At 51.5% G+C, this 25879-nt stretch overlaps 5 protein-coding genes across 5 annotated transcripts; 1 reads left to right on the top strand and 4 right to left on the bottom strand.

Moving 5' to 3' along the window:
• Window positions 1–10445: 10445 nt before the first annotated feature.
• On the bottom strand, window positions 10446–11099 carry LOC144806987 (histone H4). The gene has a single exon (XM_078673042.1). The coding sequence runs from the start codon at window positions 11001–11003 to the stop codon at window positions 10692–10694; it is 312 nt and encodes a 103-aa protein (XP_078529168.1). The 5' UTR covers window positions 11004–11099; the 3' UTR covers window positions 10446–10691.
• Window positions 11100–11884: 785 nt separating this feature from the next.
• Window positions 11885–12538, bottom strand: LOC144806997 (histone H2A type 2-C-like). The gene has a single exon (XM_078673053.1). The coding sequence runs from the start codon at window positions 12495–12497 to the stop codon at window positions 12099–12101; it is 399 nt and encodes a 132-aa protein (XP_078529179.1). The 5' UTR covers window positions 12498–12538; the 3' UTR covers window positions 11885–12098.
• Window positions 12539–12617: 79 nt separating this feature from the next.
• Window positions 12618–13260, top strand: LOC144806996 (histone H2B 1.2-like). Its single transcript, XM_078673052.1, has one exon. The coding sequence runs from the start codon at window positions 12712–12714 to the stop codon at window positions 13207–13209; it is 498 nt and encodes a 165-aa protein (XP_078529178.1). The 5' UTR covers window positions 12618–12711; the 3' UTR covers window positions 13210–13260.
• Window positions 13261–13937: 677 nt separating this feature from the next.
• On the bottom strand, window positions 13938–15070 carry LOC144806982 (histone H3). Its single transcript, XM_078673038.1, has one exon. It carries the CDS (start codon window positions 14372–14374, stop codon window positions 13964–13966), a length of 411 nt encoding a protein of 136 aa, XP_078529164.1. The 5' UTR covers window positions 14375–15070; the 3' UTR covers window positions 13938–13963.
• Window positions 15071–15278: 208 nt separating this feature from the next.
• Window positions 15279–15986, bottom strand: LOC144806998 (histone H1-like). The gene has a single exon (XM_078673054.1). The coding sequence runs from the start codon at window positions 15939–15941 to the stop codon at window positions 15279–15281; it is 663 nt and encodes a 220-aa protein (XP_078529180.1). The 5' UTR covers window positions 15942–15986.
• Between the last annotated feature and the right edge of the window lie 9893 nt (window positions 15987–25879).

Here is a 25879-nt window from a genome sequence, read left to right as displayed (position 1 = left end):
GTATCAGTAACATTGGTGCCTGGAGGCTGGAAGTAGGCAGAAGGCCGTGCAGGCTTTTCCTGATACTGGGAAAGGGTGAAATAGACTTTATTGGGCATGTGGAGTGTTTTGCTTTAACACCTCCTGCCAGGGAGGATAACCTGAAATCTTACCCTGCGCTGAGCTCCATAACCCTGGGTAAGAGGTGTGACTTCATCCCCTTGAAGCTCAACACCACCACATGTCACAGGTATCAGTAACATTGGTGCCTGGGGGCTGGAAGTAGGCCCGAGGCCTTGCAGCTCTTTCCTGATCCTGTGAAGGGGTGAAATACAATTTATTGGGCATGTGAAGTGTTTTGCTTTAACACCTCCAGCCAGGGGGATAACCTGAATTCTTACCCTGAGCTGAGCTCCATAACCCTGGGTAGAAGGTGTGACTTCATCCCCTTGAAGTTTAACACCACCAAATGTCACAGGTATCAGTACATTGGTGCCTGGAGGCTGGAAGTAGGCCCAAGGCCTTATAGGCCTTTCCTGATACTGTGAAGGGGTGAAATAGACTTTAATGGGCATGTGAAGTGTTTTGCTTTAACACCTCCAGCCAGGGGGATAACCTGAATTCTTACCCTGCGCTGAGCTCCATAACCCTGGGTAGAAGGTGCGACTTCATCCCCTTGAAGCTTAACACCACCAAATGTCACAGGTATCAGTAACATTGGTGCCTGGAGGCTGGAAGTAGGCACAAGGCCTTGCAGGACTATCCTGATACTGGGAAAGCGTGAAATACACTGTACTGGGCATGTTAGGTGTTTTGCTTAAACACCTCCAGCCAGGGGGATAACCTAAAATCTTACCCTGTGCTGAGCTCCATAACCCTGGGTAGAAAGTGTGACTTCCTCCCCTTGAAGCTTAACACTACCAAATGTCACAGGTATCAGTAACATTGGTGCCTGGAGGCTGGAAGTAGGCCCAAGGCCTTGCAGGCCTTTCCTGATACTGTGAATGGGTGAAATACACATTGTTGTGTATGGTAACTGTTCTATTTTCACGCCTTAAGCCTGGGGTGAAGCCTGAAATCTTACCCTGCGCTGAGCTCCATAACCCTGGGTAGAAGGTATGACTTCATCCCCTTGAAGTTTAACACCACCAAATGTCACAGGTATCAGTACATTGGTGCCTGGAGGCTGAAAGTAGGCCCAAGGCCTTATATGACTTTCCTGATACTGTGAAGGGGTGAAATAGACTTTATTGGGCATGTGAAGTGTTTTGCTTTAACACCTCCAGCCAGGGGGATAACCTGAATTCTTACCCTGCGCTGAGCTCCATAACCCTGGGGTAGAAGGTGCGACTTCATCCCCTTGAAGCTTAACACCACCAAATGTCACAGGTATCAGTAACATTGGTGCCTGGAGGCTGGAAGTAGGCAGAAGGCCGTGCAGGCTTTTCCTGATACTGGGAAAGGGTGAAATAGACTTTATTGGGCATGTGGAGTGTTTTGCTTTAACACCTCCTGCCAGGGGGGATAACCTGAAATCTTACCCTGCGCTGAGCTCCATAACCCTGGGTAAGAGGTGTGACTTCATCCCCTTGAAGCTCAACAACACCACATGTCACAGGTATCAGTAACATTGGTGCCTGGGGGCTGGAAGTAGGCCCGAGGCCTTGCAGCTCTTTCCTGATCCTGTGAAGGGGTGAAATACAATTTATTGGGCATGTGAAGTGTTTTGCTTTAACACCTCCAGCCAGGGGGATAACCTGAATTCTTACCCTGCGCTGAGCTCCATAACCCTGGGTAGAAGATGTGACTTCTTCCCCTTGAAGCTTAACACCACCAAATGTCACAGGTATCAGTAACATTGGTGCCTGGAGGCTGGAAGTAGGCACAAGGCCTTTCCTGATACTGTGAAGGGGTGAAATAGACTTTATTGGGCATGTGAAGTGTTTTGCTTTAACACCTCAAGCCAGGGCGATAACCTGAATTCTTACCCTGCGCTGAGCTCCATAACCCTGGGTAGAAGATGTGACTTCTTCCCCTTGAAGCTTAACACCACCAAATGTCACAGGTATCAGTAACATTGGTGCCTGGAGGCTGGAAGTAGGCAGAAGGCCGTGCAGGCTTTTCCTGATACTGGGAAAGGGTGAAATAGACTTTATTGGGCATGTGGAGTGTTTTGCTTTAACACCTCCTGCCAGGGGGGATAACCTGAAATCTTACCCTGCGCTGAGCTCCATAACCCTGGGTAAGAGGTGTGACTTCATCCCCTTGAAGCTCAACACCACCACATGTCACAGGTATCAGTAACATTGGTGCCTGGGGGCTGGAAGTAGGCCCGAGGCCTTGCAGCTCTTTCCTGATCCTGTGAAGGGGTGAAATACAATTTATTGGGCATGTGAAGTGTTTTGCTTTAACACCTCCAGCCAGGGGGATAACCTGAATTCTTACCCTGAGCTGAGCTCCATAACCCTGGGTAGAAGGTGTGACTTCATCCCCTTGAAGTTTAACACCACCAAATGTCACAGGTATCAGTACATTGGTGCCTGGAGGCTGGAAGTAGGCCCAAGGCCTTATAGGCCTTTCCTGATACTGTGAAGGGGTGAAATAGACTTTAATGGGCATGTGAAGTGTTTTGCTTTAACACCTCCAGCCAGGGGGATAACCTGAATTCTTACCCTGCGCTGAGCTCCATAACCCTGGGTAGAAGGTGCGACTTCATCCCCTTGAAGCTTAACACCACCAAATGTCACAGGTATCAGTAACATTGGTGCCTGGAGGCTGGAAGTAGGCACAAGGCCTTGCAGGACTATCCTGATACTGGGAAAGCGTGAAATACACTGTACTGGGCATGTTAGGTGTTTTGCTTAAACACCTCCAGCCAGGGGGATAACCTAAAATCTTACCCTGTGCTGAGCTCCATAACCCTGGGTAGAAAGTGTGACTTCATCCCCTTGAAGCTTAACACTACCAAATGTCACAGGTATCAGTAACATTGGTGCCTGGAGGCTGGAAGTAGGCCCAAGGCCTTGCAGGCCTTTCCTGATACTGTGAATGGGTGAAATACACATTGTTGTGTATGGTAACTGTTCTATTTTCACGCCTTAAGCCTGGGGTGAAGCCTGAAATCTTACCCTGCGCTGAGCTCCATAACCCTGGGTAGAAGGTATGACTTCATCCCCTTGAAGTTTAACACCACCAAATGTCACAGGTATCAGTACATTGGTGCCTGGAGGCTGGAAGTAGGCCCAAGGCCTTATATGACTTTCCTGATACTGTGAAGGGGTGAAATAGACTTTATTGGGCATGTGAAGTGTTTTGCTTTAACACCTCCAGCCAGGGGGATAACCTGAATTCTTACCCTGCGCTGAGCTCCATAACCCTGGGGTAGAAGGTGCGACTTCATCCCCTTGAAGCTTAACACCACCACATGTCACAGGTATCAGTAACATTGGTGCCTGGAGGCTGGAAGTAGGCCCAAGGCCTTGCAGGCCTTTCCTGATACTGTGAAGGGGTGAAATAGACTTTATTGGGCATGTGGTGTGTTCGGCTTTAACACCTAAAGCCAGGGGGATAACCTGAAATCTTACCCTGCGCTGAGCTCCATAACCCTGGGTAGAAGGTGTGACTTCCTTCCCTTGAAGCTTAGCACTACCAAATGTCACAGGTATCAGTAACATTGGTGCCTGGAGGCTGGAAGTAGGCACAAGGCCTTGCAGGCCTTTCCTGATACTGGGAAAGGGTGAAATACACTGTACAGGGCATGTGAGGTGTTTTGCTTAAACACCTCCAGCCAGGGGGATTACCTAAAATCTTACCCTGCTCTGAGCTCCATAACCCTGGGTAGAAAGTGTGACTTCGTCCCCTTGAAGCTTAACACCACCAAATGTCACAGGTATCAGTAAAATTGGTGCCTGAAGGCTGGAAGTAGGCCCAAGGCCTTGCAGGCCTTTCCTGATACTGTGAAGGGGTGAAATAGACTTTATTGGGCATGTGGTGTGTTCGGCTTTAACACCTAAAGCCAGAGGGATAACCTGAAATCTTACCCTGCGCTGAGCTCCATAACCCTGGGTAGAAGGTGTGACTTCCTTCCCTTGAAGCTTAGCACTACCAAATGTCACAGGTATCAGTAACATTGGTGCCTGGAGGCTGGAAGTAGGCACAAGGCCTTGCAGGCCTTTCCTGATACTGGGAAAGGGTGAAATACACTGTACAGGGCATGTGAGGTGTTTTGCTTAAACACCTCCAGCCAGGGGGATTACCTCAAATCTTACCCTGCTCTGAGCTCCATAACCCTGGGTAGAAAGTGTGACTTCGTCCCCTTGAAGCTTAACACCACCAAATGTCACAGGTATCAGTAAAATTGGTGCCTGGAGGCTGGAAGTAGGCCCAAGGCCTTGCAGGCCTTTCCTGATACTGTGAAGAGGTGAAATAGACTTTATTGGGCATGTGGAGTGTTTGGCTTTAACACCTCAAGCCAGGGGGATAACCTGAAATCTTACCCTGCGCTGAGCTCCATAACCCTGGGTAGAAGGTGTGACTTAATCCCCTTGAAGCTTAACACCACCACATGTCACAGGTATCAGTAACATTGGTGCCTGGAGGCTGGAAGTAGGCACAAGGCCTTGCAGGCCTTTCCTGATACTGTGAAGGGGTGGAATACAATTTATTGGGCATGTGAAGTGTTTTGCTTTAACACCTCGAGCCAGGGGGAATAACCTGAAATCTTACCCTGCGCTGAGCTCCATAACCCTGGGTAGAAGGTGTGACTTCATCCCCTTGAAGCTTAACACCACCACATGTCACAGGTATCAGTAACATTGGTGCCTGGAGGCTGGAAGTAGGCCCAAGGCCTTGCAGGCCTTTCCTGATACTGTGAAGGGGTGAAATAGACTTTATTGGGCATGTGGTGTGTTCGGCTTTAACACCTAAAGCCAGGGGGATAACCTGAAATCTTACCCTGCGCTGAGCTCCATAACCCTGGGTAGAAGGTGTGACTTCATCCCCTTGAAGTTTAACACCACCAAATGTCACAGGTATCAGTACATTGGTGCCTGGAGGCTGGAAGTAGGCCCAAGGCCTTATAGGCCTTTCCTGATACTGTGAAGGGGTGAAATAGACTTTAATGGGCATGTGAAGTGTTTTGCTTTAACACCTCCAGCCAGGGGGATAACCTGAATTCTTACCCTGCGCTGAGCTCCATAACCCTGGGTAGAAGGTGCGACTTCATCCCCTTGAAGCTTAACACCACCAAATGTCACAGGTATCAGTAACATTGGTGCCTGGAGGCTGGAAGTAGGCACAAGGCCTTGCAGGACTATCCTGATACTGGGAAAGCGTGAAATACACTGTACTGGGCATGTTAGGTGTTTTGCTTAAACACCTCCAGCCAGGGGGATAACCTAAAATCTTACCCTGTGCTGAGCTCCATAACCCTGGGTAGAAAGTGTGACTTCATCCCCTTGAAGCTTAACACTACCAAATGTCACAGGTATCAGTAACATTGGTGCCTGGAGGCTGGAAGTAGGCCCAAGGCCTTGCAGGCCTTTCCTGATACTGTGAATGGGTGAAATACACATTGTTGTGTATGGTAACTGTTCTATTTTCACGCCTTAAGCCTGGGGTGAAGCCTGAAATCTTACCCTGCGCTGAGCTCCATAACCCTGGGTAGAAGGTATGACTTCATCCCCTTGAAGTTTAACACCACCAAATGTCACAGGTATCAGTACATTGGTGCCTGGAGGCTGGAAGTAGGCCCAAGGCCTTATAGGCCTTTCCTGATACTGTGAAGGGGTGAAATAGACTTTATTGGGCATGTGAAGTGTTTTGCTTTAACACCTCCAGCCAGGGGGATAACCTGAATTCTAACCCTGCGCTGAGCTCCATAACCCTGGGGTAGAAGGTGCGACTTCATCCCCTTGAAGCTTAACACCACCAAATGTCACAGGTATCAGTAACATTGGTGCCTGGGGGCTGGAGGTAGGCCCAAGGCCTTGCAGGCCTTTCCTGATACTGTGAAGGGGTGAAATACAATTTATTGGGCATGTGAAGTGTTTTGCTTTAACACCTCCAGCCAGGGGGATAACCTGAAATCTTACCCTGCGCTGAGCTCCATAACCCTGGGTAGAAGGTGCAACTTCATCCCCTTGAAGCTTAACACCACCAAATGTCACAGGTATCAGTAACATTGGTGCCTGGAGGCTGGAAGTAGGCAGAAGGCCGTGCAGGCTTTTCCTGATACTGGGAAAGGGTGAAATAGACTTTATTGGGCATGTGGAGTGTTTTGCTTTAACACCTCCAGCCAGGGGGGATAACCTGAAATCTTACCCTGCGCTGAGCTCCATAACCCTGGGTAAGAGGTGTGACTTCATCCCCTTGAAGCTCAACACCACCACATGTCACAGGTATCAGTAACATTGGTGCCTGGAGGCTGGAAGTAGGCCCAAGGCCTTGCAGGCCTTTCCTGATACTGTGAAGGGGTGAAATAGACTTTATTGGGCATGTGGTGTGTTCGGCTTTAACACCTAAAGCCAGGGGGATAACCTGAAATCTTACCCTGCGCTGAGCTCCATAACCCTGGGTAGAAGGTGTGACTTCCTTCCCTTGAAGCTTAGCACTACCAAATGTCACAGGTATCAGTAACATTGGTGGCTGGAGGCTGGAAGTAGGCACAAGGCCTTGCAGGCCTTTCCTGATACTGGGAAAGGGTGAAATACACTGTACAGGGCATGTGAGGTGTTTTGCTTAAACACCTCCAGCCAGGGGGATTACCTAAAATCTTACCCTGCTCTGAGCTCCATAACCCTGGGTAGAAAGTGTGACTTCGTCCCCTTGAAGCTTAACACCACCAAATGTCACAGGTATCAGTAAAATTGGTGCCTGGAGGCTGGAAGTAGGCCCAAGGCCTTGCAGGCCTTTCCTGATACTGTGAAGAGGTGAAATAGACTTTATTGGGCATGTGGAGTGTTTGGCTTTAACACCTCAAGCCAGGGGGATAACCTGAAATCTTACCCTGCGCTGAGCTCCATAACCCTGGGTAGAAGGTGTGACTTAATCCCCTTGAAGCTTAACACCACCACATGTCACAGGTATCAGTACATTGGTGCCTGGAGGCTGGAAGTAGGCACAAGGCCTTGCAGGCCTTTCCTGATACTGTGAAGGGGTGAAATAGACTTTATTGGGCATGTGGTGTGTTCGGCTTTAACACCTAAAGCCAGGGGGATAACCTGAAATCTTACCCTGCGCTGAGCTCCATAACCCTGGGTAGAAGGTGTGACTTAATCCCCTTGAAGCTTAACACCACCACATGTCACAGGTATCAGTAACATTGGTGCCTGGAGGCTGGAAGTAGGCACAAGGCCTTGCAGGCCTTTCCTGATACTGTGAAGGGGTGGAATACAATTTATTGGGCATGTGAAGTGTTTTGCTTTAACACCTCGAGCCAGGGGGAATAACCTGAAATCTTACCCTGCGCTGAGCTCCATAACCCTGGGTAGAAGGTGTGACTTCATCCCCTTGAAGCTTAACACCACCACATGTCACAGGTATCAGTAACATTGGTGCCTGGAGGCTGGAAGTAGGCACAAGGCCTTGCAGGACTATCCTGATACTGGGAAAGGGTGAAATACACTGTACTGGGCATGTGAGGTGTTTTGCTTAAACACCTCCAGCCAGGGGAATAACCAGAAATCTTACCCTGCGCGGAGCTCCATTACCCTGGGTAGAAGGAGTGACTCTGTCCCCTTGAAGCTGCAGGCTTCCTAATGTCACAAGTATCACTAAAACAGGTGCCTGGAGGCTGGAAATGTGCCTACGGTCCTGCAGGCCTAGGTCTGATACTGTAAAGGGGTTAGATACAGTGTTGGAATAAAGAATTATTATGTTTTCCCACCTCCAGCCAGGAGTGGAACCTGACATCTTACCCTGCGCGGAGCTCCATAGTCCAGGCTAGTAGGAGCAACTGTATCCCCTTTGAAGATTAACTCCGCCAAATGTTACAAGTATCACTAAAAGAGGTGTATGGAGGCTGCAAACGGGCCCACAGCCTTGAGCTGATACTGTAACAGGGGGGAATCTCACATTGCGCGGAGCACCATAGCTCTGCGTAGAAATAGCCACTCTGTGCCTGGAGGCTAGAAATGGGCTTGGGAGACTGATGTCTGATAATGTAAAGGGGGTTTTGAATGACGTTTTGTATTTCTCCACCTCCAGCCAAGGGGTAAATCCTGAAATATAACCCTAATCGGAGCTCCATAGCCCTCTGCAGAAAAAGTGACTTAGTCCCCTTGAACCGTAATAACATTTGATAAATGTTAACAGTTTTAAACGGGTGCCTGGAGACTAAAAATGGAACAGAGACACTTTTTCAGATCCCATACTGTGAGGGACTTATTGTAATTATTTTGTGATAAATATATATATATACAATTATTATTTTTTTGGCCCTCCTTCAGCTTAGGGGTTAAACCAGGAATTTTACCCGGATTGGAGCTCCACAGCCCCGGGTAGAAAAAGTGACTTTGTCCCCTTGAACCTAAGGAGTTATTAAAAAAAAAAAAAAAAAATGTGTGTGTTTTTTTTTTTTTGCCGACCTCCAGCTAAGGGGGGAAACCGGAGATTTTACCCGAATCGGAGCTCCATAGCCCCGGGAAGAAAAAGTGACTTTGTCCCCTTGAACCTAAGGAGTTAGTAAAAAAAAAAAAGAAAGAAATGTGTGTGTTTTTTTTTTTTTTTTGCCGACCTCCAGCTAAGGGGGGAAACCGGAGATTTTACACGAATCGGAGCTCCATAGCCCCGGGAAGAAAAAGTGACTTTGTCCCCTTGAACCTAAGGAGTTCGTAAAATAAAAAAAAAATAAAAGAAATGTGTGTGTGTGTTTATTTAATTTTTTTTTGCCGACCTCCAGCTAAGGGGGGAAACCGGAGATTTTACCCGAATCGGAGCTCCATAGCCCCGGGAAGAAAAAGTGACTTTTTCCCCTTGAACCTAAGGAGTTCGTAAAATAAAAAAAAAATAAAAGAAATGTGTGTGTGTGTGTTTATTTAATTTTTTTTGCCGACCTCCAGCTAAGGGGGGAAACCGGACATTTTACCCGAATCGGAGCTCCATAGCCCCGGGAAGAAAAAGTGACTTTGTCCCCTTGAACCTAAGGAGTTAGTAAAACAAAAAAAACAAAAAAAAATAAAGAAATGTGTGTGTTTTTTTTTTTTTTTTGCCGACCTCCAGCTAAGGGGGGAAACCGGAGATTTTACCCGAATCTGAGCTCCATAGCCCCGGGAAGAAAAAGTGACTTTGTCCCCTTGAACCTAAGGAGTTCGTAAAATAAAAAAAATATAAGAAATGTGTGTGTGTGTTTATTTTTTTTTTTTTTGCCGACCTCCAGCTAAGGGGGGAAACCGGACATTTTACCCGCATCGGAGCTCCATAGCCCCGGGAAGAAAAAGTGACTTTGTCCCCTTGAACCTAAGGTATTAGTTAAAAAAAAAGAAATGCGTGTATGTTTTTTTTTTTTTAGTTTTTTTTGCCGACCTCCACCTACGGGGGGGAACCTGAAATTGTACCCGAATCTGAGCTCCCCAGCCCCGGGTAGAATTAGTGCCATCGTCCCCTTGAACCAAAATGCCCACACACAAAAAATAAAAATACTGAAACGGGGGCTTAAAGGCCCACAGGGACCCCTAAACGGACATGGCGGTTCACCACAAAAATTAGGATCCCACACCCTCTTCCGTGGGCCTGCATGGGAACCCTATTTTATCGACTATTAAGCCCCCCACGTAGTGGGGGCTTACAGCTCCTGGGTGGAGAACAAAGTCGGAGTTAGCCCGGCCAATCCGCCGCCCGGCCATCTGGTCGCCGCAGCTCACTGGGCCATCTGGTCGACCCACAGAGGGGCGACCAGATGGCCCAGTGAGCTGCGGCGACCAGATGGCCGGGCGGCGGAACGGCCGCGCTATCTCCAACTTTGTTTCCAACTTTGTAAGCCCCCACTACGTGGGGGGCTTAATAGTCGGTGAACTGCGTGACTCGTGGGGCCCTGTGCCGGGCTAAACCCGCCTTAGGTCCCCATGCAAGGGCTCCATGATGGCGGGCACCTGGGCCGGTCTAAACACCCCCCTTAGAACTGCGTGACTCGTGGGGCCCTGTGCCGGGCTAAACCCGCCTTAGGTCCCCATGCAAGGGCTCCATGATGGCGGGCACCTGCTCCGGGCTAAACCCACCGTAGGTCCCCAGGCAAGGGCTCCATGATGGCGGGCACCTGCTCCGGGCTAAACCCACCGTAGGTCCCCAGGCAAGGGCTCCATGATGGCGGGCCCCTGGTCCGGGCTAAACCCACCGTAGGTCCCCAGACAAGGGCTCCATGATGGCGGGCAGCCGAGCCGGGCCGGGCTAAACCCACCGTAGGTCCCCAGACAAGGGCTCCACGGTGGCGGGCCCATGGGCCGGGCTGAACCCACCTTTGGTCCCTAGTTTAGAGCTCCATGGTGGCGGGCCCGTGGGACGGGGTAAACCCGCCTTCCCGGCCGTGCCTTCCAGAGCAGAGTGGCTGCGGAGCAACTCCCCGGGTTCCCCCCTCCTCCCCTCCCGAGCGAGTGTGGGCCTAGATAGCAGCCCTGCGCTGCGGCGATAATAGTTCATAGACACAGCTCTCACACGACATGGTGGTCGGCTCTTAAAAGAGCCTTTGGGTTGTTTTTTTTTTCCTTTTTTTCCGTGGTTTAACCGCCGAATCCGTAGAGAGTGCGGCCCTGGCGCTTCAGGGCATAGACCACATCCATGGCGGTGACGGTCTTCCTCTTGGCGTGCTCGGTGTAGGTGACGGCGTCCCGGATCACGTTCTCCAGGAAAACCTTGAGCACCCCGCGGGTCTCCTCGTAGATGAGGCCGGAGATGCGCTTGACTCCGCCACGGCGCGCCAGGCGGCGAATGGCCGGCTTGGTGATGCCCTGGATGTTGTCCCGGAGCACCTTGCGGTGTCTCTTGGCGCCGCCTTTGCCGAGCCCCTTCCCTCCTTTGCCGCGTCCAGACATGTTCTCTTCTCGGTGCTGGGAGCAGAAATGAAGAGGAAAACCAGCACCGGCTGCTTTATATGGAGGCTCAGCGGACCTGCGCGGGAGCTCCAAGCGCCCACGTAACGCCCTGTGAGGCGAGAGAGCTCGGACCCGGCCCGCCTTCTGCAGGAAGCGGGGGCTGGAGCGGCCGTTGCCTTCTGAAAAAGAGCGGGCTCCCAGCCCGCCTTTGTCATGGGCTGGCTCAGCAGCTGCCGCTGCCGGTGCACAGATCACAGTCAAACACACGCAAGCACCTCCCTTCCCGGCCTCCCCTTGTGACCGCGGGCCACCCATCCCCTGCGTTCGGAGCCCCCTGTCCAATATAAGCAGAAGGCTCTGTATGTTTTAATGGAGCCACACACGTTAGCGGCCTCACCGGCACCACCCCGCTGCGTTTGGCCGCCTGCAACCTCGTAGCACTGCCCACATCCCGCGCCCGGCTGGGGCAAGCCTGCAAAATGTGTCCCCCAAAAATGAAAAGAAAAAAATATATATGTATATATTGTTTGAAAAAGAGCGCGCTCCCAGCCCGCCTCTCTGTCAGGGGCTCCCGATGGGGGGCTCAGAAGCTGCCGCCGGTGCACTGATCAGTCAAACACGCACACTCCTCCCTTCCAGGCCCCCACTTGTCACCGCGGCCTGCCTAACCCTCGCGTTCGGTGCCCGCTCGGCTTGGCTCAGCAGCTGCCGCCGGTGCACTGATCAGTCAAACACACACACTCCTCCCTTCCAGGCCCCCACTTGTCACCGCGGCCCGCCTAACCCTCGCGTTCGGTGCCCGCTCGGCTGGGGCACGTCTGCAAATCGAGTCCCTGAAAATTAAAAATTATATATGTATAACAAAACATCGATATGGTCTGCCTCATGCTAGGCTTTGGGACGGGACAACATTAAAGTGTACGGCCAGAGCTTGGGCATGCCCTCCACTACAAAGCTACGGTGGCGGGCGCTGCCGCATCTATGAAGCCGCCAGAGTAACACCTCGGCACGGATACGCTCTTTGATGGAGTCTGTGGATGGCCCTGAAAAGAGCCTTTGTGTTTAGGGTGCGTTTCCACGGTGGTCTGCGGGCCTTTACTTGCTTGCTTTGCCCTGTGCCTTGTGGCTCTCGGTTTTCTTGGGCAGCAGCACGGCCTGGATGTTGGGCAGGACTCCTCCCTGGGCGATGGTGACTCGGCCCAACAGCTTGTTCAGCTCCTCGTCGTTGCGGATGGCCAGCTGGAGGTGTCTGGGGATGATGCGGGTCTTCTTGTTGTCCCGGGCGGCGTTGCCAGCCAGCTCCAGAATCTCAGCGGTCAGGTACTCCAGCACTGCAGCCAGATAGACGGGGGCACCGGCGCCCACCCTCTCGGCGTAGCTTCCCTTCCTGAGCAGCCTGTGCACACGGCCCACGGGGAACTGGAGCCCGGCTCTGGAAGAGCGTGTCTTGGCCTTGGCGCGGGCCTTTCCTCCTTGCTTTCCGCGTCCAGACATGGCGATCGATCTAGGGTCTCAGTCACACAACAGAGAGAATGGTACTGCTCCTTCTGCTGGACTCCGGTAATATAAAGACTTCGGGAGCGTCTGATTGGTTGACAGCTAGGCGCCGATAGTACTTTTCAATGGAGGGAGGCGGGCTTCTGTTTAACCAATCAGTGTCCCAGAACCGCATTACAATAGGAAGTGGGGGCCCTGCCTATGCCTGCCAATGAGAAAGGAGAAACGGGAAGAAGCTGCTTTGCACGCCCAGCCTATAAATACAAGTGCCGGACGCCCAGGCATCATTTCTCTCGGCTCCACAGCAAGCAGCGAAAGAGCGTCGACCATGCCTGAACCAGCCAAGTCCGCGCCGGCACCCAAGAAGGGCTCCAAGAAAGCGCTCTCCAAGCCGCCCAAGAAGGACGGGAAGAAGCGCAAGAGGAGCAGGAAGGAAAGCTATGCCATCTACATTTACAAAGTGATGAAGCAGGTGCACCCGGATACCGGCATTTCCTCCAAGGCCATGGGCATCATGAACTCCTTCGTGAACGACATCTTCGAGCGCATCGCTGCAGAGGCTTCCAAACTGGCTCACTACAACTCGCGGCGCACCATCACCTCCCGGGAGATCCAGACCGCAGTCCGCCTTCTGCTCCCCGGAGAGCTGGCCAAGCACGCCGTGTCGGAGGGCACCAAGGCCGTCACCAAGTACACCAGCGCCAAGTAAGGCTTCCAGGCGCACCCCAACGAACACAACGGCTCTTTTAAGGGCCAACCACTTCCTCCCCTAAGAGCTAACGTGCTTCTATTATGACCGGAGAAATGTGTTTTGGAATATGTGTTTTATAAGGGTAATGTTAAGTGCAGAAAGGCCCGCTCTCACGGGGCTTGCTGCAGACCGAGGGCCGACAGCAGGCAACCCGTTCCGCCTCTTTAAATTAACATGTCTATATGAATGGGACCAAGTGTCACATGAGCACTGTAACGATGAGGTTCAATAAACCCCCTGGGGAATTCACACATCTGCCCCCCCCCCGGGCTTATGGTTTTCCATGTTGGGGGCGAACAGTGTCTGTGTGAGCGGGTTTAACGTTGTGTTTGTACTTTTAAGACCCTGGGGAACGGCGTTAGTTCACCCCGGGGCAAACGTTCCCGAAATCAGACACACGAACCCGATGTACCGGGGACACAGATGCCCCTTAAGCGGTGGCTTGTGACCAGCGGATCCCTGCACAACCCCCTATAAAAAGGCTTTTTATTATTAGATGGACACATTGAACAGGCGTTTATGCACTGTGAACACAGAGTGCTCTGGTTTCCCCAGAGCCGGTATAAGTTGCCCAGTGACCGTGGTACTCACAGCACACCCTCCCTAACCTGTAAAACACATGCCATGACAGATAAGAGAAGCTCGTAGGTGACAGGGTGGTGGCCCTTAAAAGAGCCGTTGTGGTGGTGGTTGTTCGGGTCGGTCCGTCTCCTTAGGCCCTCTCGCCTCGGATGCGACGGGCCAGCTGGATGTCCTTGGGCATGATGGTCACCCTCTTGGCGTGGATGGCGCACAGGTTGGTGTCCTCGAAGAGCCCGACCAGGTAGGCCTCGCTGGCCTCCTGCAGGGCCATGACGGCGGAGCTCTGGAAGCGCAGGTCGGTCTTGAAGTCCTGGGCGATCTCCCTCACCAAGCGCTGGAAGGGCAGCTTGCGGATGAGGAGCTCGGTGGACTTCTGGTAGCGGCGGATCTCGCGGAGAGCCACGGTGCCTGGCCGGTAGCGGTGAGGCTTCTTGACTCCTCCGGTGGCAGGCGCGCTCTTGCGGGCTGCCTTGGTGGCCAGCTGCTTGCGGGGCGCTTTGCCGCCGGTGGACTTGCGGGCTGTCTGCTTGGTGCGGGCCATGGCGGGAGCGGTCTCTCTCAGCGAAGGCAGAGAAGAATGGCGTCTACCAGGGAAAGAGCCCTATTTATGCCCTCACAGACGGAGGGCTGCTCTGGTTGGCTGAGGAGACCGCCCCACGTTCGAAAATAGCCCGCGGTGTGCAACGATTGGATACTGAACTGGAGGCTGCAGCCTAGCTGTCCAATGAGCTGTGGATAAAAGAGACCCCCCCCTTGGATGATGGCGCCGGAGCCCGCGCCTCGGTCAGCCTTTGTCTCCGTCCATCCACTTGTAGTCACGAGGACGACTCGACCCCGGTCAACCGGGAGAGGAGCCCGAGATGTCATAAGCACACTGCCCTTGGTCACTCTGGAACACGCCCCCGTTACCTGCGCTCGATTGAAAGTTCACAATCGTCTGCTTTATGCAGGCGCTATATCGAGTCTGCCCGGATACAGTGAAAGCACCAACACAAACACGTTTATAATAAACTGAGGTCTTATAACTCCCAGACCCGCTTTTTACCCTCACCCTGGAGCACGCAGTTACCTGCGCTCCAATTAAAGTTCACAATCATCTGCTTTATGCAGACACTATTTAGAGTCTGCCCGGGTACAGTGAAAGCACAGAGACACACACGTTATTGCACATGTATTATAAACGGAGGTCTTATAACTCCCGGACCCCCTTATTTTCTATGTAATAACGATTTCAATCCACGCAGCACCGAAAGAGCCGTTTATATGGCCAAGATCACACGCGGCACTCGCGTGTGGAAAAGTGTGCTATGGATGTATGGTGCGGTTTATTTTTGAGAAGTGGGGCCATTGGGTGGGTGCAAAGGTGGGGAGGAACACGCTCTCTTCTAGACAGGGTGGTGGCCCTTAAAAGAGCCGTTGTGTTTGCAGTGTCTCGGTGCCAGCCCTTACTTCTTCTTGGGCGCTGCCTTTTTGGGCTTCGCTGCTTTGGGCTTCGCTGCTTTGGGCTTGGCTGCCTTGGGTTTGACTACCTTGGCAGGGCTTTTCTTGGCTACTTTGGGCTTCGCCGCCTTGGCTTTCGCTGGGCTCTTGGCAGCCTTCTTGGCAGGGGCAGCCTTGGGCTTCTTGGGGCTCTTGGCTGCTGCTGGCTTCTTGACCTTCTTCGGGCTCTTCTTGACCCCCGCGGGAGCCTTTTTGGGCTTCTTGGCGGCAGGGGCAGCTTTCTTGGCCGCTGGCTTCTTGGTCTTGGCAGCTGTCTTCTTGGCTGCCTTCTTGCCCTCCAGCTGCTTCTTGTTCACTTTGAAGGACCCGGAGGCCCCGGTGCCCTTCAGCTGGGCTAGGGCGCCTTTACTGACCAGGCTCTTCAGGGAGACCTTAACGCGGCCCTTGTTCTTGTCCGCATCGTAGCCGGCGGCGGTCAGCGCCTTCTTCAGAGCCACCAGGGAGACTCCCTTCCTCTCGGCCGAGGCGGTCACACACTTCAAAATCAGGTCGGACACGCTGGGACCGGAAGGCTTCTTGGCCTTGGAGGCCCCCGCTGCTTTCTTCTGCTTCTTCTTGGGGGCGACCTCAGCGGGAGGAGCCGCGGCGGCTGGAGCGGTTTCTGCCATTGCAATACGAGTCTCGGCGCTGTCACAGAACAGAAATGTACCTCCCAACCCGAGCCCCGTGCATATATAGGGAGGAGCCAGCCCCTGATTGGTTCCGAGGAGTGAGGGCTGTGTGCGAGGCGCACTCGGCTCTCTGCTCCGAGCTGACTTTTGTGTTTCCTACTATCGGATTATCTAAGTTTTTAAACACAATCCGTTAAACACACGCTCCCATACACACATGAAAAGAAGCCCAACTTCAACCCCTTCCCGTGCCCTCCCCCGTTTCAGCCGACCCCGTCCTCAGAGGCTTGTAATCCGCCGTGAATCTCTGCCCTCCCCCGATGGCTGACGCCCCCGTGCCTTGAATCCCGGGCCCCGGGCCCCTTTCCCCCGGTCCACCCTCGCGCTCTGAGGCCGGGAGCGGCGGCCCGCGGGCGGGAGGGGCCTCCTGCAGGGAGCGGGCCCTGTGGCGTCACAATGGGGCTCAGGGGGACGCGGGGAGCGCGTTCTGGAACGGGCCGAAGTAACACAGGGCTCCGCCGGCCGAGCGGGGGAGCGAAGACAACAACAGGGGGCCCCGGCCCGGGGGTCAGGGGGGCCCTCGCCGCGCGCCTGCACCCTCGGCTGTGGCACCCACGACTCGGGGGCAGCCGGGGGATTTTTACAAGCAGCGGGGCACGGGCCGGGCTCAAGACTCACGGGCATCACAAGGCGGCTGCGCGCTGGTAGCTTCACATGCAGCCAGAGGGCATTCACTGCCAAGCGCCGAGCTGGAGGAGACGGGGGCACACTAAACATAATAAACACACAGTGACACAATAGAGGCAGGCGGCCGAGTTAGACCTACATTGGCACCCAGCGTGAGAGCAGAGGGTGTGAATGCACCTGAAATGGTGACCCCAGTACCTGCATGGAGGCACTCTGCTGAGCTGATGTTCACAGCTGGAGTTAGGTTTACATCTCAGGTGACATCTTTGGACGGGAACCGACCTTAACAACGCGGTCAAAACACCGCAGTACATTTCGATCGCTGCATTTACAACGCAAGTCTTTTCCACGACTTGCACGGGAGGGCGCACTAGACTATGGAATAGTGCGATTTACTATTCCAACACCTTCCCTACCTTACTTAGGCTGGAGTTCGAATAGTAAATCATACTATTCCTAAGTCTAGAGCGCCCTCCCGTGCAAGTCGTGGAAAGCGCCTAAAACAGCAATGTAATGTACCGCAATCTAATTGTTACATCATACATCCCACAGTACAGAGTGAGGCCTGTGACTATCAATGTTGTATTGAGCCCGATTGCTGGGGTGGGGACCACTCCTGAATCAAATGGCATGTCAAGAGTGCGACCTGCGCCGACAAATCAGATTCTGCGCCTGGCAGCCTGATTGAGGTCTACTGCTAATTACAGGTTTTCGCCTTATATGTAGGTAGAGGGAAACAAAAATAAAACACTTCTCATAGTCCAAGACGTACATGAACACCATTCACAGTTTCAGATCTTAGCCTTCAGGTACCCTGGCCCATCCCTAGCTTCCAGGAACCTGTTTTAGTAATATATCTGATACTATGAGGTTTCCAGAATAAAGGGGACAAAGTCAGCCCTTCTTCCCAGAGATATAGAGCTCCGCACAGGAAAATATTTCACGTCTTTCCCTGGGGTGGCGGTGTAAGAATAAAATACTTCACACGGCCCAAAACAGCACAAAATAACCCAGTCACCATATCAGAATAGAGCCTTCAGGGCTCTGGGGCATTTCTAGCCACCAGGGACCTGCTTTAGTGATATTTGTGACATTATGAGGTTTTCAGATTCAAGGGCACTAAGTCACTCTTTCTACCCAGGGATTTGGAGCTCCAGGCAGGGTAAGATTCAAGATCTCCCTCACGAGTGGAGGTGAAGAAATGAAAACACTTCACCTAGCCTAAAAGGTACATACACCCATTTGAAAGATCAGGCCTTGGCCTGCAGAGACATGGGCACATTTCTATCCACCAAACACATGTTTTAGTGATAAATGTGAAATTATGATGTGCTCAGCTGCAAGGGGACAATGGCACTCCGTCTACCCAGAACTACGGAGCTCTGCATAGGGTAAGATTTCAGCCTTGCCGCCTTGGATTTGAGGGAAGTGTTTTACTTCTCCGCCTCCTTCCAAGGGGAAAACCTGCGATCTCCCCCTGTGCATACTTCCATAGCCCTGGGTAGAAGGAGCAACTGTATCCCTTTGAAGATTAACACCTCCAAATGTTACATGTATCCCAAAAAATGGTGCCTGGAGGTTGGAAATAGGCCAAAGGCATTACAGGCCTTTCCCGACACTGCGAAGGGGAGAAATAGACCTTATTGGGCATGTGAAATGTTTTGCTTTAACACCTCCAGCCAGGGGGATACCCTGAATTCTTACCCTGCACTGAGCTCCATAACCCTGGGTTGAAGATGTGACTCCTTCCCCTTGAAGCTTAACACCACCAAATGTCACAGGTATCAGTAACATTGGTGCCTGGAGGCTGGAAGCAGGCCCAAGGCCTTGCAGGCCTTTCCTGATACCGTGAAGGTGTGAAATAGACATTCTTGGGCATGTGGAGTGTTTGGCTTTAACACCTCAAGCCAGGGAGATAACCTGAAATCTTACCCTGCGCTGAGCTCCATAACCCTGGGTAGAAGGTGGGACTTCTTCCCCTTGAAGCTTAACACCACCAAATGTCACAGGTATCAGTAACATTGGTGCCTGGAGGCTGGAAGTAGGCACAAGGCCTTGCAGGCCTTTCCTGATACTGGGAAAGGGTGAAATACACTGTACTGGGCATGTGAGGTGTTTTGCTTAAACACCTCCAGCCAGGGGGATAACCAAAAATCTTACCCTGCGCTGAGCTCCATAACCCTGGGTATAAAGTGTGACTTCATCCCCTTGAAGCTTAACACCACCAAATGTCACAGGTATCAGTAAAATTGGTGCCTGGAGGCTGGAAGTAGGCCCAAGGCCTTGCAGGCCTTCCCTGATACTGTGAATGGGTGAAATACACATTGCTGTGTATGGTAATTGTTCTATTTTCACGCCTCCAGCCTGGGGTGAAGCCTGAAATCTTACCCTGCGAGGAGCTCCATAACCCTGGGTAGAAGGTGTGACTTCATCCCCTTGAAGCTTAACACCACCAAATGTCACAGGTATCAGTACATTGGTGCCTGGGGGCTGGAAGTAGGCCCAAGGCCTTGCAGGCCTTTCCTGATACTGTGAAGGGGTGAAATAGACTTTATTGGGCATGTGAAGTGTTTTGCTTTAACACCTCAAGCCAGGGGGATAACCTGAAATCTTACCCTGCGCTGAGCTCCATAACCCAGGGTAAAAGGTGTGACTTCTTCCCCTTGAAGCTTAACACCACCAAATGTCACAGGCATCAGTAACATTGGTGCCTGGAGGCTGGAAGTAGGCACAAGGCCTTGCAGGCCTTTCCTGATACTGTGAAGGGGTGAAATAGACTTTATTGGGCATGTGAAGTGTTTTGCTTTAACACCTCCAGCCAGGGGGATAACCTGAATTCTTACCCTGCACTGAGCTCCATAACCCTGGGTAGATGGTGTGACTTCTTCCCCTTGAAGCTTAACACCGCCAAATGTCACAGGTATCAGTAACATTGGTGCCTGGAGGCTGGAAGTAGGCACAAGGCCTTGCAGGCCTTTCCTGATACTGGGAAAGGGTGAAATACACTGTACTGGGCATGTGAAGTGTTTTGCTTTAACACCTCCAGCCAGGGGGATACCCTGAATTCTTACCCTGCACTGAGCTCCATAACCCTGGGTAAAAGGTGTGACTTCATCCCCTTGAAGCTTAACACCACCAAATGTCACAGGCATCAGTAACATTGGTGCCTGGAGGCTGGAAGTAGGCCCAAGGCCTTGCAGGCCTTTCCTGATACTGTGAAGGGGTGAAATACAATTTATTGGGCATGTGAAGTGTTTTGCTTTAATACCTCCAGCCAGGGGGATAACCTGAATTCTTACCCTGCGCTGAGCTCCATAACCCTGGGTAGAAAGTGTGACTTCATCCCCTTGAAGCTTAACACCACCACATGTCACAGGTATCAGTAACATTGGTGCCTGGATGCTGGAAGTAGGCCCAAGGCCTAGCAGGCCTTTCCTGATACTGTGAATGGGTGAAATACACATTGTTGTGTATGGTAATTGTTCTATGTTCACGCCTTAAGCCTGGGGTGAAGCCTGAAATCTTACCCTGCGCGGAGCTCCATAACCCTGGGTAGAAGGTGCGACTTCATCCCCTTGAAGCTTAACACCACCAAATGTCACAGGTATCAGTAACATTGGTGCCTGGAGGCTGGAAGTAGGCACAAGGCCTTGCAGGCCTTTACTGATACTGGGAAAGGGTGAAATACACTGTACTGGGCATGTGAGGTGTTTTGCTTAAACACCTCCAGCCAGGGGGATAACCTAAAATCATACCCTGCGCTGAGCTCCATAACCCTGGGTAGAAGGTGTGACATCTTCCCCTTGAAGCTTAACACCACCAAATGTCACAGGTGTCAGTAACATTGGTGCCTGGGGGCTGCAAGTAGGCCCAAGGCCTTGCAGGCCTTTCCTGATACTGTGAAGGGGTGAAATACAATTTATTGGGCATGTGAAGTGTTTTGCTTTAACACCTCGAGCCAGGGGGAATAACCTGAATTCTTACCCTGCGCTGAGCTCCATAACCCTGGGTAGAAGGTGTGACTTCTTCCCCATGAAGCTTAACACCACCAAATGTCACAGGTGTCAGTAACATTGGTGCCTGGGGGCTGGAAGTAGGCACGAGGCCTTGCAGGCCTTTCCTGATACTGTGAAGGGGTGAAATACAATTTATTGGGCATGTGAAGTGTTTTGCTTTAACACCTCGAGCCAGGGGGAATAACCTGAAATCTTACCCTGCGCTGAGCTCCATAACCCTGGGTAGAAGGTGTGACTTCTTCCCCATGAAGCTTAACACCACCAAATGTCACAGGTGTCAGTAACATTGGTGCCTGGAGAATGGATGTAGGCCCAAGGCCTTACAGGCCTTTCCTGATACTGTGAAGGGTTGAAATAGACTTTATTGGGCATGAGAAGTGTTTTGCTTCAACACATCCAGCTAGGGGTGAAAAGCTGAAATCTTACCCTGCGCTGAGCTCCATAACCCTGGGTAGAAGGTGTGACTTCATCCCCTTGAAGCTGAACACCTCCAAATGTCACAAGTATCACAAACACAGGTGCCTGGACGCTGGAAGTAGGCCCAAGGCCTTGCAGGCCTTTCCTGATACTGTGAAGGGTTGAAATAGACTTTATTGGGCATGAGAAGTGTTTTGCTTCAACACATCCAGCTAGGGGTGAAAAGCTGAAATCTTACCCTGCGCTGAGCTCCATAACCCTGGGTAGAAGGTGTGACTTCTTCCCCTTGAAGCTTAACACCTCCAAATGTCCCAGGTATCAGTAACATTGGTGCCTGGAGGCTGGAAGTAGGCCCAAGGCCTTGCAGGCCTTTCCTGATACTGTGAAGGGGTGAAATAGACTTTATTGGGCATGTGAAGTGTTTTGCTTTAACACCTCAAGCCAGGGGGGATAACCTGAAATCTTACCCTGCGCTGAGCTCCATAACCCTGGGTAGAAGGTGCGACTTCATCCCCTTGAAGCTTAACACCACCACATGTCACAGGTATCAGTAACATTGGTGCCTGGAGGCTGGAAGTAGGCACAAGGCCTTGCAGGCCTTTCCTGATACTGTGAAGGGGTGAAACAGACTTTATTGGGCATGTGAAGTGTTTTAATTTAACACCTCCAGCCAGGGGGATAACCCAAATTCTTACCCTGCGCTGAGCTCCATAACCCTGGGTAGAAGGTGTGACTTCATCCCCTTGAAGCTTAACACCACCACATGTCACAGGTATCAGTAACATTGGTGCCTGGAGGCTGGAAGTAGGCACACTGCCTTGCCTGCCTTTCCTGATACTGTGAAGGGGTGAAATAGACTTTAATGGGCATGCAAAGTGTTTTGCTTTAACACCTCCAGCCAGGGGGATAACCTGAATTCTTACCCTGCGCTGAGCTCCATAACCCTGGGTAGAAGGTGTGACTTCTTCCCCTTGAAGCTTAACACCACCAAATGTCACAGGTATCAGTAACATTGGTGCCTGGAGGCTGGAAGTAGGCACAAGGCCTTGCAGGCCTTTCCTGATACTGTGAAGGCGTGAAATAGACTTTATTGGGCATGTGGAGTGTTTGGCTTTAACACCTCAAGCCAGGGGGATAACCTGAAATCTTACCCTGCGCTGAGCTCCATAACCCTGGGTAAAAGGTGTGACTTCATCCCCTTGAAGCTTAACACCACCACATGTCACAGGTAACAGTAACATTGGTGCCTGGAGGCTGGAAGTAGGCACACTGCCTTGCCTGCCTTTCCTGATACTGTGAAGGGGTGAAATAGACTTTAATGGGCATGCAAAGTGTTTTGCTTTAACACCTCCAGCCAGGGGGATAACCTGAATTCTTACCCTGCGCTGAGCTCCATAACCCAGGGTAGAAGGTGTGACTTCTTCCCCTTGAAGCTTAACACCACCAAATGTCACAGGTATCAGTAACATTGGTGCCTGGAGGCTGGAAGTAGGCACAAGGCCTTGCAGGCCTTTCCTGATACTGTGAAGGCGTGAAATAGACTTTATTGGGCATGTGGAGTGTTTGGCTTTAACACCTCAAGCAAGGGGGATAACCTGAAATCTTACCCTGCGCTGAGCTCCATAACCCTGGGTAAAAGGTGTGACTTCATCCCCTTGAAGCTTAACACCACCACATGTCACAGGTAACAGTAACATTGGTGCCTGGAGGCTGGAAGTAGGCACAAGGCCTTGCAGGCCTTTCCTGATACTGTGAAGGGGTGAAATAGACTTTAATGGGCATGTGAAGTGTTTTGCTTTAACACCTCCAGCCAGGGGGATAACCTGAATTCTTACCCTGCACTGAGCTCCATAACCCTGGGTAGAAGGCGTGACTTCTTCCCCTTGAAGCTTAACACCACCAAATGTCACAGGTATCAGTAACTTTGGTGCCTGGAGGCTGGAAGTAGGCCCAAGGCCTTGCAGGCCTTTCCTGATACTTTGAAGGGGTGAAATAGACTTTATTTGGCATGTGGAGTGTTTTGCTTTAACACCTCAAGCCAGGGCGATAACCTGAAATCTTACCCTGCGCTGAGCTCCATAACCCTGGGTAAAAGGTGTGACTTCATCCCCTTGAAGCTTACACCACCACATGTCACAGGTATCAGTAACATTGGTGCCTGGAGGCTGAAAGTAGGCACAAGGCCTTGCAGGCCTTTCCTGATACTGTGAAGGGGTGAACTAGACTTTATTGGCATGTGAAGTGTTTTGCTTTAACACCTCAAGCCAGGGCGATAACCTGAAATCTTACTCTGCGCTGAGCTCCATAACCCTGGGTAAAAGGTGTGACTTCATCCCCTTGAAGCTTAACACCTCCAAATGTCACAGGTATCAGTATAATTGGTGCCAGGAGGCTGGAAGTAGGCCCAAGGCCTTGCAGGCCTTTCCTGATACTGTGAAGGGGTGAACTAGACTTTATTGGGCATGTGAAGTGTTTTCCTTTAACACCTCCAGCCAGGGGGATGACCTAAATTCTTACCCTGCGCGGAGCTCCATAACCCTGGGTAGAAGGTGCAACTTCATCCCCTTGAAGCTTAACACCTCCAAATGTCACAGGTATCAGTATAATTGGTGCCAGGAGGCTGGAAGTAGGCCCAAGGCCTTGCAGGCCTTTCCTGATACTGTGGAGGGGTGAAATAGACTTTATTGGGCATGAGAAGTGTTTTGCTTTAACACCTCCAGTCAGGGGTGAAGCCTGGAATCTTACCCTGTGCTGAGTTCCATAACCCTGGGTAGAAGGTGCAACTTCATCCCCTTGAAGTTGAACACCTACAAATGTCACAAGTTTCAGTGAAATTGGTGCCTAGAGGCTGGAAGAAGGCACAAGGCCTTTCCTGATACTGTGAAGGGGTGAAATAGACTTTATAGGGCATGTGAAGTGTTTTGCTTTAACACCTCAAGCCAGGGGGATAACCTGAATTCTTACCCTGCGCTGAGCTCCATAACCCTGGGTAGAAGGTGTGACTTCATCCCCTTGAAGCTTAACACCACCACATGTCACAGGTATCAGTAACATTGGTGCCTGGAGGCTGGAAGTAGGCACACGGCCTTGCCTGCCTTTCCTGATACTGTGAAGGGGTGAAATAGACTTTAATGGGCATGCAAAGTGTTTTGCTTTAACACCTCCAGCCAGGGGGATAACCTGAATTCTTACCCTGCGCTGAGCTCCATAACCCTGGGTAGAAGGTTTGACTTCTTCCCCTTGAAGCTTAACACCACCAAATGTCACAGGTATCAGTAACATTGGTGCCTGGAGGCTGGAAGTAGGCACAAGGCCTTGCAGGCCTTTCCTGATACTGTGAAGGCGTGAAATAGACTTTATTGGGCATATGGAGTGTTTGGCTTTAACACCTCAAGCCAGGGGGATAACCTGAAATCTTACCCTGCGCTGAGCTCCATAACACTGGGTAAAAGGTGTGACTTCATCCCCTTGAAGCTTAACACCACCACATGTCACAGGTAACAGTAACATTGGTGCCTGGAGGCTGGAAGTAGGCACAAGGCCTTGCAGGCCTTTCCTGATACTGTGAAGGGGTGAAATAGACTTTAATGGGCATGTGAAGTGTTTTGCTTTAACACCTCCAGCCAGGGGGATAACCTGAATTCTTACCCTGCACTGAGCTCCATAACCCTGGGTAGAAGGCGTGACTTCTTCCCCTTGAAGCTTAACACCACCAAATGTCACAGGTATCAGTAACTTTGGTGCCGGGAGGCTGGAAGTAGGCCCAAGGCCTTGCAGGCCTTTCCTGATACTGTGAAGGGGTGAAATAGACTTTATTTGGCATGTGGAGTGTTTTGCTTTAACACCTCAAGCCAGGGCGATAACCTGAAATCTTACCCTGCGCTGAGCTCCATAACCCTGGGTAAAAGGTGTGACTTCATCCCCTTGAAGCTTAACACCACCAAATATCACAGGTATCAGTAACATTGGTGCCTGGAGGCTGGAAGTAGGCCCAAGGCCTTGCAGGCCTTTCCTGATACTGTGAAGGGGTGAAATAGACTTTATTGGGCATGTGAAGTGTTTTGCTTTAACACCTCAAGCCAGGGGGGATAACCTGAAATCTTACCCTGCGCTGAGCTCCATAACCCTGGGTAGAAGGTGCAACTTCATCCCCTTGAAGCTTAACACCACCACATGTCACAGGTATCAGTAACATTGGTGCCTGGAGGCTGGAAGTAGGCACAAGGCCTTGCAGGCCTTTCCTGATACTGTGAAGGGGTGAAACAGACTTTATTGGGCATGTGAAGTGTTTTGCTTTAACACCTCCAGCCAGGGGGATAACCCAAATTCTTACCCTGCACTGAGCTCCATAACCCTGGGTAGAAGGTGTGACTTCATCCCATTGAAGCTTAACACCACCACATGTCACAGGTATCAGTAACATTGGTGCCTGGAGGCTGGAAGTAGGCACAAGGCCTTGCAGGCCTTTCATGATACTGTGAAGGGGTGAAACAGACTTTATTGGGCATGTGAAGTGTTTTAATTTAACACCTCCAGCCAGGGGGATAACCCAAATTCTTACCCTGCGCTGAGCTCCATAACCCTGGGTAGAAGATTTGACTTCTTCCCATTGAAGCTTAACACCACCAAATGTCACAGGTATCAGTAACATTGGTGCCTGGAGGCTGGAAGTAGGCACAAGGCCTTGCAGGCCTTTCCTGATACTGGGAAAGGGTTAAATACACTGTACTGGGCATGTGAGGTGTTTTGCTTAAACACCTCCAGCCAGGGGGATAACCTGAAATCTTACCCTGCGCGGAGCTCCATAACCCTGGG

This window comes from Lissotriton helveticus, unplaced genomic scaffold (assembly GCF_964261635.1).
Source record: "Lissotriton helveticus unplaced genomic scaffold, aLisHel1.1 SCAFFOLD_763, whole genome shotgun sequence".
In the NCBI taxonomy this organism is placed as follows: domain Eukaryota; kingdom Metazoa; phylum Chordata; class Amphibia; order Caudata; family Salamandridae; genus Lissotriton; species Lissotriton helveticus.
Note: the sequence above shows the minus strand (reverse complement) of the source record. Positions and strands in the feature narration are given on the sequence as shown.

Excerpts from the sequence above, each read along its gene's own strand:
- LOC144806996 (XM_078673052.1), top strand. The coding sequence starts at position 12,712 with ATGAGAAAGGAGAAACGGGAAGAAGCTGCTTTGCACGCCCAGCCTATA.
- LOC144806997 (XM_078673053.1), bottom strand. The coding sequence starts at position 12,497 with ATGTCTGGACGCGGAAAGCAAGGAGGAAAGGCCCGCGCCAAGGCCAAG.
- LOC144806998 (XM_078673054.1), bottom strand. The coding sequence starts at position 15,941 with ATGGCAGAAACCGCTCCAGCCGCCGCGGCTCCTCCCGCTGAGGTCGCC.
- LOC144806982 (XM_078673038.1), bottom strand. The coding sequence starts at position 14,374 with ATGGCCCGCACCAAGCAGACAGCCCGCAAGTCCACCGGCGGCAAAGCG.
- LOC144806987 (XM_078673042.1), bottom strand. The coding sequence starts at position 11,003 with ATGTCTGGACGCGGCAAAGGAGGGAAGGGGCTCGGCAAAGGCGGCGCC.